At 36.9% G+C, this 15,692-nt stretch overlaps 1 protein-coding gene across 1 annotated transcript in view; it reads right to left on the reverse strand.

Moving 5' to 3' along the window:
- Positions 1-15,692, reverse strand: part of PXDN (peroxidasin) — a 99,079-nt gene that overhangs the window by 38,768 nt on the left and 44,619 nt on the right. Inside the window, exons 4-9 of the mRNA XM_068406431.1 lie at positions 13,266-13,337; positions 6,285-6,356; positions 5,729-5,800; positions 3,544-3,713; positions 2,578-2,695; positions 345-514 (exon numbers count right to left, since the gene is read on the reverse strand). Of these exons, the coding sequence (XP_068262532.1) occupies positions 345-514; positions 2,578-2,695; positions 3,544-3,713; positions 5,729-5,800; positions 6,285-6,356; positions 13,266-13,337 (674 nt within the window). The remainder of the gene's footprint in view (positions 1-344; positions 515-2,577; positions 2,696-3,543; positions 3,714-5,728; positions 5,801-6,284; positions 6,357-13,265; positions 13,338-15,692) is intronic.

Below are 15,692 nucleotides of genomic sequence, written 5' to 3' on the forward strand. Positions count from 1 at the left end.
CATGAGTGGCCTGTTCAGAAGCTTGTGGTTTTCAGGTATCCAGAGAGAACATTATTGCACTGAGCAACGTGTTGCAATGCAACAGCTTCTTTTCCTAACTCTTCTAAAACAGTCTACATGACTATCATCAGAATTGCATACTACAATAAAGAGCTTAATTAACTGGCTGATTTGTGGTTTTCTTCCAGGGATTTTATAACTTCATGATCTAGTTCTTAAGATGCCCAAGCACAAGAAATCTATGTGTCAAGAACAGACAAGAGACAAAGTATTTTACTTTTAGCAATCTTATTACCAAAACAATTCTCTATCTGAATGCAAAATTCAGACTTGGTGTTCTTTACCTGGTGACTCAAAGTACCTAAGAGTAACTTCCTGAGTTTTCACTTCTCCAGCCACATTTTTTGCCATGCACTGGTAAATGCCTTGGTCTGTTTCTTGAGTATTCTGAATCATTAACGTGCCATCATCTAGCAAGTTTAGACGGGAATCTTCTTTCATACTGAGCTCATTACTGTGAAGAAAAGAATCTGCTGGAGTTAAACCTTTAAATCACAAGCACAGAAAACTACCAAATAATAAACCCAAAATATATTACCCAAAATAACTTGGGTAAAAAATAAGTTTTACTGTGTTAAGTAAAATAATAGAACTTCTAGTTTTCTCCTAAAGAGAAGAAGAAGATGAAAACCAAAAAATGAAGCAATTTTGTGTATGCAAGTATTACATCTTCAAAATGAAAAGCCAAAATACTTGTATGAGTAAATGCTTACAGGGAAAAAAAATGGACAAAATACATATACCTAGTCTCATTTTCTTTTAAGGCTGTTCTAATTGGCAAATTAATTTAAAATGTTTCTGCTGGAAGTATATCACGTAAGTTCAACACTCAAGATACATTCCACTAGGAGAGGGGTTAGTTGCTATAAAACCATCTTTGTGTCAACCTCTGTCTGGATTGCTCGAGGAGCACTAATGAACCTGATTAGAATTTGTACTGGCTTGAAACATAAGAGCAGGTCTTCAGGCTATGTCAGGGATACACTTCTGTGATATTAACTAAGAACAGTTAAGGGTTTTTACTAACGGAACTGTTTCTTACTCCATCCCTCCCTACATGACGAAGAAAGCACAGAGGAGGGATGAGATACCACTCTGTATGTTCAAAACCCAGCCTGACTGCTGATCTAGTCAACATACAGCTCAACAGGTCAATGGCTTTTTACTGAAAACTTGCCATATTCAACTACCTTGCAAAGAGCTTTGCTCTCATTCATGCAGCCAGGAAACAAGCCAGAGTCAATAGTCCCACACCCTAAGCTCAAATTTCTTCTTAAAACTCTTTTATATATGTATTCTGAATACATGTTTTCTTTGTTTATTATAAAAAGTACATGAGCCAAAGAAAATTTTAATGAAATAATTATACCATCCAAGTTCAAGGCTCTGTTCTTGACATACTCCATAAACCATTGCTGCATGTGGCATTCTTACTGACATCAGCACAAAGCTACAGAACCAGGACTCTACGTCATTCCACCTTATCAGCAACTGACAAACTAAAGTGGTTCATTTGCTAATATAAAATGTGAGTGAATTCATTTTCCAGATCAGGTTTTCCATTGGTATAAGAGCATTTTTAAGCCAAAGTCTGAATAAACTAGTGGTAAACTCACAATTCATGCGTCTGTCATAAATTAACGTCAGTTTAAGGCGGGCAACGTGCTGCTATGTGGCTGGTTCAGCCATGCTGTGCCCAGCACTGCTGGAAGGAGACAGGCTCTGGACAGAGCTTGAGCAGCCACTCTGCAGCACGCTGGCCCTTGGGCTACTGAAAGACGCATGTCCTTTGTAAGCCCTTCCCTCTATCCCCTAATCAGTGAGAAGCAACAGAGCAGGTTGCCCGGAGGGCTTATGCCATCCTTGGAGGCTTTTAAGACCCATCTGGATAAAGAACCTCGTATGATCCTGCTTTGAGCAGGAGGCTGCACTGGAGACCTCCTGAGATCACCTCCAAACTGAATTATCCTACAATCCTGTGATACAAGCACTTGTTTGCCCTCCGTGTACTGGTCTGGGGAGCCTGGAAATTGATATAGCTCCCCTTTTCTGGCATGGAGTTACACCCTGGAGCAAAGCTGCCTCCAAGGAGCTGGGCTCAAGGAAGACCTCCTCTAAAACCTAACTCTTATCCAGCTGGAGTCCTTTAAAAAAAAGTAGCTTTTGCTCTGCCTCAAAATGTAATGCAAACAGATCTGCACAGAGTACGCAAACTCTAGCTAAACCCACAGACTGCACGTGCAACACGTCCATATTGGATTGCTTGGTACTTACATACGAATGATTTACAGTTTTACAGGTGTGAGTAACTTCGCAGGTATGTGAATGTGTTTAGAATTACTAATAAAACAGATCTGGGGCATTATTACTTCATATACTTCTTTTGATCACAATATGTTTCTGCTGTAACTATTCCATACATTAGCAAATAAGGTGTGTGGACATGCATCCAGAAACGTACACACACCCAGACAAATAAACTTACATCAAGTTTCTCTCTTCCTCTTTTAAACTTACTTGTTACGAAGCCAGATAATTTCTGGTTTAGGATTGCCTTCAGCTCTGCAAGTGAAGTACACTGTATTCCCTGAGGTAACGTCCACATCCTGAGGCTCTGATGTAATTCTTGGCCTCTCTGTATCAACAATAGAACATAGAAGGAACTCTCACTTGTTTTAAAACTACTAAAGAATGGTAAATAAAAAATTTTCCATGCACCATGTTGAAAAATATTCTTCACAAATGTTTTAACTTAAAATATTTATACTCCTAATCGGGATTAAGTGCACTTTTCCCCATGCAAAAGTGACTGTGGGCTTTCTGGCCTCTTCCATTGTTCCTTAGGACCTTTTAGCAGACTGGAAATGGATTGTGCAAATTTATATCAGGTTCTAAAGTAGCTGTTTTATTTATTTGAACAGAGGCTCAATTTGCTTATGAAGGAAAAACTTTAAAGCAGAAAGCACAAGTGCTATTTAAAATAACTTCCTCTAGATAAGTATCATTGCCTAGCCTGCCTCCTACAGAATAATTTGTCCAGCTTGCTTCCTGCAATTTCCATATTCAGGCTCCTTAGATGTGCAGAGAGCTGGTAGGATGCCATGTGAATTATTCTTGTACCATATCCCCATTTTACTATCTTTTTCAAGAACCTTGTAGATGCTTGTGGTCATAATTCTCATGTTCTGAATTCTATCAAACACATAATCAAGAGGACAATTTACTTATTTTATATCTTCATCTCACCACTTGTCTGGGCAGGAAGATGCCCACCGTTCTGTCAGAAGCAATCAGTTCTGTTAGAAGCAAACAAAAACTGAGAAAGAACACAGGGAGATTTCTGGAAATAACCAATATTGACCACAAGCAGTGAGTGTTATTGAAGAGAACAGAAGAACAAATTCTAACAAACAAACAAACAAAATAAACCAGTCTGGGTATATTTAACACGTTAAAGAAGCCAGCAGGAAGTGGCAAACCCACCACAGTTAAGTTCTTCTGGTGTTATCGTGGCCACTGATCTTCCCTGGATCCTTCGTGGATACTCACAGGTAGCTGCTGCTTGAGCATTACCCGACTCTGCGTATGTCTTCAACAGCTCTGCCAGCCACAGGATTTCACAGTCACAGTGAAGAGCGTTTGAATCCAAACGCCTGCACAAAAAAAAGAAGCAGCCACAACACTCGTTAGCAAGCTCCAACTATTTTGCTAGGATCAAAATGGTTCTGCAACACCAGCAGCACCTTCTTCTGTGAATAGAGACAAGGGGCAATCTGGAATACAGGTGACCTACACTTGCTTATATGCATTCTGGTAGTTTTTATTAAAAAAATGTACATTATTTTTACTGCACAGGTTGGACTGTGTTCAACATAACATGCATCTAAACAACATTTCATTTTTAACCCTGGCATTCAGTGAATAAATCAGGTTTTATTTAGATATTATACAAACTTTGCTTAAATAAGGAACTTTTACCATTCTCCCCACATTTTTTTCCTGTTTAATACTTATTACTACAGTAACTTCACAGCTAACCTGACATTTTTACAACTTCCCATTTTGCTGATCAGGCAACTGAGACAAAGACCCACAGTTTTATTTAAGCATTAAGCTCTTGCTGAGTTCAGTGGGTCAGTAACAAAACACCTGCCTATTGTAGACAATGAGAACCCATAAATTCTGTTGACTTTTTTTCCAGTAGTGGAGGGCCCTGTTATTACATGGAGCACTGCACTTTCTGGTGGAGGGACCTGTAGGAGAAAAAAAACATTAAATACAGCAATCTGTACCATTAAATATATCTATATATAAACTGGAAATCAAGTTGCATGGCAAAGCAAGCTCAGTTTGGTTTATCTTTGGGGGTAGTAAACTTTTTGATCAATTTGTCTTTTAATTTTTTTAACTTCTTGTACAAATGCCCAGATATTTTTTATTCCCTGTTCTCCTATGAAAAACAGGCAAGACCAAGAAAAACTATTTTACAAGTTACTGTACAAATGTCTCCCAGTATATCAGATGTTATTGGTAAAATTTAAATATGGAACATGAAGGTCATGATGTGACCTCTACGGATAAGCTGTCCCAGATCAGAAGACATCAGGTCAGCCTAGCCCAGTGTCCTGTTGCACTAACAGCCTCTATTAAAACTCCCCTTTACATAGGCATTATGTGAAGAAGGATCTTTTTCCGTTCGCTTGAACTCCACAGGACTTTAAGGGAGATATGTATGAAGCAGCTACTGCTGGAAGGTGCATTCACCATCAAAATTTACTTTATTCTGCCTTTCGCCCATAGATAAAGGTATGGTTTCACAATTGTCCTAAACCAGCGGGATCATCTTCCTGCTGTTTCCCTTGTGATCTCTTTTCCCAGTGGAGTTAGCGCTGTGACTCACTGCACGCCCTCAGCAGTCCTCCTGGCAAAGGGGGTATGAATGCATGACTGCCTCCCTCAAAACGGCAGTCTTCAATAATTTAAAGAATGTTTATCCTAGATCAGTGGAGATCTAAAGTGAGGGACAGAAAACCCTCTGAAAGTCATCTTACTATGGCACTCTTATCACAATCCAGTTTCCAAATGCTACTGAGGGACTAAGAAGCCTCTAATTTTCCAAGTGAATAGCATTTCAAGAATTGGCTTCTGGAGTGGCTTTTGAAAGTAATACTTATATTTTTACACCACTGAGTACCTTTTTATAACTATGTTTTTATCATCAGATAAGGACAAGTAAAACAATGAAAAGAAAATACCAAAATAATCAAATATTGAAAGACATCATAGAAGGATCATCCAGTAAGACATAGAGGGCGAAAAAACAACCAACCAACCAAACAAGCAAGCAAGCAAACAAACAAAAACAAGCCAAAGAAGGAGCTGTGTCTATTATTTGGTCTAGAAAACAAGACCATATGACCACAAATAATTCCAAGACAGGAAACAAACAAAAGGATTTAATCAGTCACTAAAGACAATAGGATATGAAGCAATAGTCTCAATCTATGCACATAAACAAATGGAGCACCGCTTAGCAAAAATTATTTAATATTTAAAACAATTACATAATGAAAGGCACTTTCAGGGATGATAAATATTGCAAGATGAGGTACCGTACAATTAGGTTATTTAAACTTTCTTTAGTTCAATAATAATTCAATTTACTTACAGTCTCTTCATAGATTCTAAGCGACTAAATGTTCCAGGAATCAAATGAGCTATTCTGTTGTTATGCAAAAATCTGTTAAAAAGTACAGAAATACGCATGTAAAAACTCGGATTTTGACATATACTCATTTCATTTACATTATTCTGAAAGTCCTTTAAAAGAAAGTAATTTTACAAAAATAAAATAAATTGAACCTTTTTCAGCAATTCATTGGCTGCTATTTTTAAGTGGCCTCCAAGCTGTATTTGGTGTGTCCATATGGGGAAAAAGAAGCCATAAAAAGACAAAGTAACCAAAAAATAGGGAGTTCATAAGCATTCAAATGAGAAACTCAAAAATATACCACAAGCAATGCTCACTTCTGCATGCCTATAAGGTCAGCCTGACCAAGCTGTTCTTGGCAAAGACTATGTAGTAGTTACAATAAAAAATTTAGATTAAAAATAATCTATGGGAATGATAAAAATACTATTTTCTAGTTTCAAACATTGTATTTAATTCAAACAAAGAAGCAAGCTGACTCTTCTGAATCTTACCCCAAGAAAAACAAACTTACAGCCTTTCAAGTTTTGGAAGATGGGTAAAGGATTCAGGTTCCAACGTTTCTATTTGATTAAAGTGCAGATACCTGAAAATATGTTAAACAAAAAGAAAAATACTGAAATGGTTTTCTTAACGAAGCTGAAATATTATAAAGCATTTGTTATTGCTTACACACTGTTTACACATCTAAATGGTGATAGTTGTAGTGGCTTAACTTTTTTCTGTTACCATCTGAATCCTGTACTGGATCTGAGAGATACAAGATGTGACAAACAAGAAGGGTTTGCAGATCACTATATATATATAGAGAGAGAGTGTGTGTGTGTGTGTTTGTCTGTACATGTATGTGCAAAAAAAAATTGTTTGAAAACCATTACTTCGGAGATTTTGGAGATACTACTTTGAACCCTCTTTTGTCCAATTTTCATTAGCGTGCATACCTGAATAAATATCTATGAAAAAAGAAAATCATGATTTTTTACAGGAAAAAGTTGCAGGTTGTTTAGAAAATATTTACAGTTTCCAGCAGAATATCATTTTTAGTGAGCAACTGTTTTCACTGCTACCACATTGAGTAAAAATTTCAAAAGACGCTGAGAAGTAACCTGCTCTAGTCCATGAATCCTGGCATTTAAAGCTATGAACGCTCTCAAAAGCTCAAAAGCCAAACAAATTTGTAACATAAAAACAAGCTTGATTGAATTTTTTTTAGACAAAGGGCTTCCCAGCAATTGGTGTATGATTAACCACCACAGCTGTGCTGTTTGATGCTCTGTTGATGCTTATGTAAGCTGTTAATATTACACAGCAACAAGTACTACACAGCTGTTAATCCTGTAAAACTGAAAAAATCTAATGTAACAAGATAATTAAACAGATTATTAATCTGTAACTACTGTGGAAACGGACTGCAGAGGGAGGCTCATTCCAGTCTTGACTATCTTGTGGAGGTACTCCATAACTTTGTAGATGAGAAAAAAAGAAGTAATTCATAAGACTTGCACAAGGAATTGTGAAAATGATTTATAGACTTTGGATCCTGATTATATCCAAATGTATCCAAACCTCCTAAAGTTTCCTATTTGACCTCTGATAAACTCAGGAACATCTGGAGAATGTGCATATATAGAAATCACTGTACCCCGGAGAATGAAAAAGCCCATCATCTAAAAACAAAGAGAAAATCTCAGCCCCTCAAACCTCCTGAAAAATCACTTCTTCAGCATGGAAAGTAAAAGGACACAGAAACTCCCTTGCACTCAAACACCGCGTGTGCTCTACTCCCTGACCTGAGCCGAATGGTCGCCGCAGAGAGAGGACAGCGGGAAGAAGCGGCGATTACGGCAGAGAGTCATTGCAGCGAGCCCTGGAAGGCGCGTGCAGCGGGGAAGCCAGGCACGTGCCTGGCAGTCTCCCAGATCCCCCGCCAGCAGCAGCACGGCCCGAGCGCGAGCCAGTGAGCGATGCCAGGGAGCAATGAATGGCGACCACAGAAAAAGCCAATAAATCAGCACAGATGTGATCAGGCACATCGGAGTGTCAAGTCTGCTTACTGCCAGTGCAACGCGTGGCCACAAATTGTAGTGAGCATAGAGTATGATCCTGTTTGCATAAGGAAACAAGAAGTACGTAATCATGCTGTGCCTGCCAGTCTTCATCTCCCTTTTGAAAATACAGGCCAATTTTATCTAAATTAAAAAGACAGACATCTCAAAGGCAGATACTTCCTGCAAGGTTCATTGCAATCACCAGCAGAGATAAGAGAGACCTCAGTCTCCTTATCTTCCCAGTAAACTAATCTCTTGTACTTCTTTGGCATTGACAAGGCAAGATTGGTATGTAGAAGTAATACCTCTTACTATAGCAACAAATAAGGTTGGGAAAAGCAGGCATATTGAGGCACACAATCCCTTCTTCAGGTCCATGGATCAGAGGTGAGATTAGCAAAGAGAAAAAAAGAGAGGACACCTCTCTCAAGTGGTTTAAGTGATGTATATATCATTAAACTCAAAGGAACAGCTTGTAACTGCTATTTAGTATTCAAGACTACTATAATTACAGATATAAATAATAGTTTATGTGCCTGAAAACTCACCTTGTTTTTCCAACCAAATTAATCAGCCTAATTAAAACAATAGTACTGTTATAAACCTTGCCTTGTTTACAACCTCAAATCATCACAGATACGACTACAATAATTCAGGCATTGAAGCACATTATAATAGTTAACTTTACCTCATCAGAAATCATGCTGCCTAAAGTAGCTCAAAAAATCAAATCATGAAGTCCATACTCTTAACTGTTTCACATGACAAAGTTTTTTGGGTTTTGCAGGTCTTTAAATTATGATCTCAAAAAAGTCCTGAGCAACTTGTCAGGCAATTTATGAACAGAATAAGGTGCTAAATATGTGGACAAAGTAACTAGCAACAAGTGTAATTCTAAAAAAATAGATACAGAAACCAGATTGCATTATAAATCTGCAGCAAAAAGAATAAAAAATTCTTGGCTTTATAACCTACACTTTAATCACATTTTATCACTTAGGTTTACCACTTACATTCTTTTCTTGTATGAACCACATTAATGCTTCTTTTAAGGATTTTTAATATTTTAATGAATATGATAATTTCTTGGGCTGGAAATTCACTTTAAAGGTAATGATATTCAGAAAATAATCTCACACTGACATGTCTTTACAGATATCTTTTATGGTAAGAGTATAAAATGGTCTTTAAAAAAGTAGTATGATGTAATGAACTTGATATTAGAAAGACTTTCATAGTGGAAATTAAAAGCAAAAGCATGCAAGAGTGATTTTTAAAGACTCCTGTGTCTTCCTCTTTTAATTCTGAATTCATTTTCAAGGATGAAACAGAAGGAAAGAAAATACTTAAAAAAAAAGTCCAAACCAAACACACCTACAGGAAGATAAAGAGTTGATCAAATAAGCATGGTACAGATTTTCTCTTTGTTATTATTAATCTTGGAGGATGAACATACACAGTAAAATTCAGTCCAAGTAGCATTTTTCACAGCACTAAATTTAGGATTATCTTCTGTAGTATAATATTTTTGTAGAGGATTACTTTTATCATATACACCAATTGTTCATTTCTGATAGTATCTCCACATCTTTGGGGAAGTACTTAAAATCCATTAGTAGAGCAAAATCTGTGCTCTGAATATTCCAATAGCGTGTTTGCCATTCTGGTTATTTGAAAGAGAATAAAAAAATAGATTTTTCCCACATTTATCAAAGAACTTTCCCTGCCCAGGGCTATGAAAGGAAGTAACAGGCTTAAACTCCAAGGAAAGATATTTCAATTAGATGTTACAGTAACAATATAAAATACTGGAACAGGGTAAATAAGATCATAGAATCCTCTCTTTAAAGAGTTTTAAAATAAAGCTAGATAAATATCTGTTTCCAGCCATCTAGGTTAGTTGTCCCTATCTGATCTTAATTTAGAACAATAAAGATGTACTTCTCAAGACCCTTTTTGGGTTTGTTTGATTGGTTGTTTTTTTTATTAATTAATTGTCTTTCATTATTCCTTACCATAGGTATTTTTAGCAGCAATGAGACTTTAATCAGGCTCCACTGTGTTAAACGTGCATAACTGCTCACATACATTTATGCGAAAAACAGGAATTCTTTGTAATATAAAACTTAAAAAAATTCATAGCAACATTTTAAAGCTACTGAAAATTGCATTGAGGGAAATAAAATGAACATAACAAGCTGCATCACTGTAGGTAAGATAACATTTTTATCTATTAATTTCCCCCAAAATATGTACATATGTACACAAACTACAGCATAACTCTAATGAGAGCTTATAAAGAGCAAAATTAGTACATTAATATGAGAGTTAAAAGAAAATGCATAATGAGTATTCCACTAAGGTTAGGTAAACAGATTTAAATAATTCCGTTAGTATTTGGGGATCCCACTAGTGAAGGACTTCAGAGAACACTTTTTGTCCCTGATACATATAGCTCTTAAGCAGAGATCTCAAAAAGTATAGTAGATATTTGGAAGAAAAGCATCCTAAAAACAAAAATGCACATCTGGAAATAGACTGTATTTAGAGCTCGATCTTGGGATTCAGATACAACAAACTTGTGACCTCCCAAGCCAGGTATTTGTGACATTTCAGGTGGGATTCAGTTGTCTAAGAACAAGCATATAGAGGGATACAGTGGTTGTCTAAGCACAAGCATATAGAGGCAGCTTTCGTTGCCTTTCGGGTGCTCTGGCTGCTTTCCCATTGCTGCTCAAAAAAAAATATGCAAGTTTCCTGCCCATTTGTGTCGCATTTGCCAGACCCAAACATATGTCTCGCAGACTCAACAGGGTCTAAACTGGTACTAAGCGGCTACTTTTCATCAGCTGATTTTCTCCCTTCATGCCCTGACACGACTGAAGAGTTAAGTGACGAAATATGTATGGCTCAGTATGTTCGAGCATCTAAATTTGCCAAGTTTTTTCAGAATTTACTCTAGCACAAGCAAGTTTCAAGATCTGATTCAAAGATCATATTCCCTTGGCAGAAATTTCCACAGAAAAGCTATTTCTACTACATCAGCAGCTAAGAATTCTGTCATGGAGGTTTAAGCAGAATCCTGCCAGCAGCAGAAAATACTGGGTTTTTTCTTCCCTTATACATACAACAGGCATCCTAAATCAAACGATATTTACAGTTTATCTCAAAACAAATAAACAAAAAAAACCCAACCAAAACAAAAAAAAAAAGAGGAACTATCTGTTTCATTCTGTTTCATTGAAATACAACAAGTTACTATGAATCAAGTCTTCTCCTGAGATGTGGACTGCAACATCTCCTTCTGAGAACTCTGCTAAGCATTGAGAATAGCATTTGCCTGAGTCAACACATCCAGTAGCAAAATGTGTTTGGCAACTTGAGGCCATGGAAGCTTCAAATGCGGAAGCATTGTACTGAGCAGTCAATACAGTCCCAAAATGAAGTCAGAAGACTTGGGAATTTGTTCACAACAACTAACTTTTGTCTTGTGAACACAGTCTTTCTCCAAAGATATTGTGACAAAGCAGACTCTGTAGAGTCAGAACTTATTTTTATCCTAAAGATGTGTAACCGACAAACCTCTCACAAATTCTCATAAGCTACAAATTTCAATGAATATCCTCTATTAAATTTATTTCCAGGCGTGCCACTGGCTTCCTGTGCTCCCATTTTCCCACCTGGTGAGCCTTCTTTTTAAGATCTGCCCAGGAGAAGGGCTCTAAAAGAAGTGAGCTTTCTGATGTGCACCCAGCAGGGCAGCAACCCTCCCCGGCAGCTCACCAGACCAGCCTCAGGCGCTGCTTGCGGCAACTGATGCCATGACACAAGGACAGTCACTAAGCAGTGATGTGCCAGGCTCCGCTTCCATACTTCGGAGCCAGAGATGAGACTCAGTCCTTGTATAAAACTTAATTTCACACAGAATAATGTTGATGTGTCAAGTTAGAGCTTAAGCTGATACAGTGTGATACCACTGCAGGCAGAGAGGCGTAACTGCAACCTAGTGGAAAAGTACATTCAGAAGGTGCTAATATTCCAAAGTGATTTATGTTTTTCAGTCATAACATAGATCAACAGGAAACAGAGCAAAAGAAAAAAGGACAACTGTTGCCACTTGCAGCCTATCAGGCTTGTGGCAGGTGGAAGAATATTATTTTGGAAGCATTAGTAATTCAGTAAATGGGCCTCAATATTTCAATTTCTACACAGAAAATAAGAATTGCTATTAGCACGCAAGTAAGCCCTACCAGTTGCTGTCAATATACTGCAGTAATCATTTCTAGACTAGGAGGAAGAGGAAGAGAAAGGCATTAAGGAAACAAATGACATATTTATATATGTTTGACAATTCTCACTTTTGTTTTGTACAGAATCTCTTCCTTCAAAAGGCATCTACTGCTCTCTAAAATGAGTGTGTATGATTTTGTACCCATCTGAAGTGTCATTTTATTTCAGATACACACTGTGTCCACTAACATCCACTAGACATTTATAGTAACAAGAAAACTGGTACATATCATAGAAAATTTGTAATACACTGATAACTGTCAGGAGTTTCAAAATTTATGTTGGTCCTAGAAGATGTTCAGCCCCCCCAAATTTATATGCTACATAACTCATTGGTGTAGTACTGTTACTTGGCAGTCAGACTGTGAAATAGCTATGCATTTATAGCTCTTTCCATTTTTCTAAACATTACCACAATGAATGTATAGCAATGCTTTCTGATTACAAAACAAAACATACTTAAACTTAATAGAATCAATACAATCAGTTTTTGTCACGCTAATAACTGCATTTTTCATTCTTTTTCAATAGAAATTAATCTTCAGTCCTTATGATGTATGGAGAAGTATGGTTTTAATCATTCTTTCTAGAAGACATTATTGAAACAACTACATTACAAGCAATGAACTTTCTTACTTTTTAAACATCTGTATATGGCAATGATTAACACGTATCAATAATTGTGAGGTTTTAATTTTAAAATCTCTTCTTGTTTTAAAATATAACAAAACTGAGTTAAACTTCAAGAGACTAATTCAGCTTTATTTATGCTGGCATAAAACAGAGTAACTGCTGCTGTCAAAGAAATTGCAATGTTATAAAACCTACAGAAATGAAATCAGAATCTCTTTCTAAGCAACACACATTCGTTTTCAACATTTTCCACAATAATGCTTCTTCTTCATCAAAGCTATGTAACAATGTATAGGGACACCGGGAACGCAAATCACAAATAAAAGACAAACATAGAAATGAGGAATCCGACAGAGAGATCAATTTTGGTTTTCCACATGCAAATGATTATGGGGCTCTCTGCCTAACAACCCAGGGAGTGCAGACATGCAGAGCATGCGGGCAGGATGTACGGATCAAGGCGTGCACTTTTCCTCTGCAAGGGAACCATGGAGATGACAGCACAGAAGAGAAAAGGCACTTACAGTTGTTCTAGAGAGGCAAGTCCTTTAAATGCTTGCCTGTCAACTGACTGGATTTCATTCTTGTACAAATAGCTGAAACAAGAAACAATCAGTAATATTAGTACACAAACAAGAGCTACATGAAGGTGGAAAAGAAGAATTAAGTTGACACGTGAAGACAGTTTTTCAACTACATATTAGGAAAAAAATACAAAACAAAAACTAAACACATACACATAAAAATACTTTGTCATTGAGATTTCATCCTAAAGGTTTGCCAGGCAAGACAAGTCTGAGGCCTTGTAGGCCCTGAGGCTGTCACCCAGATGGATTGGGCTTCCCAGTGCTCACTGTTATTACTTACTGTTTCTTTGCCCCTCAGTTTCTCGATGGGCTTGCCAAAAGTCAAAATAAATTCAATTTAATGGGACAGAATGGCATCACAAGTGCTTTTATGAGAACACACCAGGCATTCCATTGGCCTCTTACTTTCTTTAAAATATCTCATCTGGATAGTGGTACAAATATTCAAATTATGATGGAATTAGTCTTTTTACTGGACTTGGAGAACAAACAGTGAGAATTTCTATAACTCCGCCTGTGTCACCTTTTGAATATTTACCAAAAAATAGAAGTTAAAATACTGGTATCGCATCCATAAAACAGCATTGTATATTTGTTTTATCACTGTGTAGAAGATGGACATTAGGTCCCCACTGATACTTTATAATATGAACAGAATAAACATATGCAGAGTACCAGTATGTTCACATGTGCTGTGTATACCTTTTCTACAGAATTAAAATAAATCAGGACGGATCAGTGTATGTGCTCATGTTCATCATGCTTTTAACAGTAAGGATGGTTTAGTGAGAGGGTGTTGGAGAAAAAATCACACAGTTTAGCTGATCGCTGCAGCTTCTGAATGGAGGCAGCAAATAAAAACACTGTTGGGGTTCAGCGTCAGTCACTCTTTTTGTGTTAGGTTAGGAACACATTTGCAGTAAGAACTTTCTCACAATTATTTGACAAATGATTTGAAATTCTGTTAATCAGGCATGGATTTCTATGAAAAGGGGATGAAGAGACTTTGGACCACAAATGGCTTTATTAGCAGGCATTTTATTAGTAGTGGTTTTGGCTTCTCTATTATTACAGTTTACAGTAACTTACTGGAAGTATTGCAAACTTTTTTTGATGCAACAGATGATAAAATACTGGCTCTGTAGGAGCTGGTGGCAGTTCTGACATTGACTTGACAATAGGCAACATTTCACAATAGGCCCTAACAAAGAAAAAAGTTGTAGGTATCTGATGTTCAACTCATGACAACGTTGGGGGACAATATGGAATAGTATCTTTCCCTTGAGTCTAAATTTAGTTTTCCAATGCATTGCTTGCTGAGATTCCAACGTATTAATATACAGAGACACAGGTGTGCTTAATTAACATAGGTATGCATTTGAACAAAAAGCAGAGTTCCTCCAATAACAGAATAACAAATAAGTAAAAATTTTTGAGGTTTTTAAAATGCTCAAAATTCTGAACAAATTAAACTGGAAAAAAAAATTACTGTCGTGAAATTATTGTAAAAATTTTAAAAATCATTTGAAAAGAGAGAGAATAGATGTATTAAGCTTATTTTGGATGTGGAATTGGTTTTTATTCTATTTGAAAAAAATATTATTACCTGAGTATTCAAATATTTGTTTTGTCTCAGATTTACCAATTAATTTAGGATCATAATAATTACAATTTTGTCTCTCCTTAATTTTCCTCTCTGTATGATACAAAATTCTTATCTTATTTTCCAGCAAGAATTTTAAATGTATCATTTCTTCTCCCTCCTTAGAAAATTTCAAGGACTGAACAACTAAAGTGTTATTTACCTTTCTTAATACACTCCACTTGGCAGCCTGGAAACTCCTCTTATTCCTCTGAGTACTAAACTGATCAGACCAGTGAACCAGAGTGGGCTAAGATGCTTTTAATAACCAACCTCAGATAAGTATCTCTTGTGGGCATTTGAATAATTTTGTTCAAGAAATCTGAATTAATCCAATTTTTAAAAAAGGAATAATTCGTGTAACTCTTATTTACTTTCTGCAGACAAAGTAAGGCAGAGTGAAGAACAAGGGTGGGGGAGAGGAAGACTGGAATAATGACTGGAGTTTTGCAGACTTTTATCAGCATACTGCAGGGAAGAGAGTAGCCTTTCATGTCCCCTTTTAGAGTTCTTACCAAAGCACTGTGGTGGGACTTTATTTGGGACTCAGCCTTAAACTACAACTTTTTCTGTGCTGATTGGAAAACTCTTAGCTGCAGGACACTCAACTGACCTCAGTCCGTCATGTCCCCCCTCCACAGAGAAACACCAGCAACCCCAAGGCTACAAAAAAGTATGTCCTATGACAGATGTGTTAACCAGACTTTCATTTAGTTGTGTAG

Source organism: Nyctibius grandis, chromosome 1 (genome assembly GCF_013368605.1).
Source record: "Nyctibius grandis isolate bNycGra1 chromosome 1, bNycGra1.pri, whole genome shotgun sequence".
NCBI lineage: Eukaryota > Metazoa > Chordata > Aves > Nyctibiiformes > Nyctibiidae > Nyctibius > Nyctibius grandis.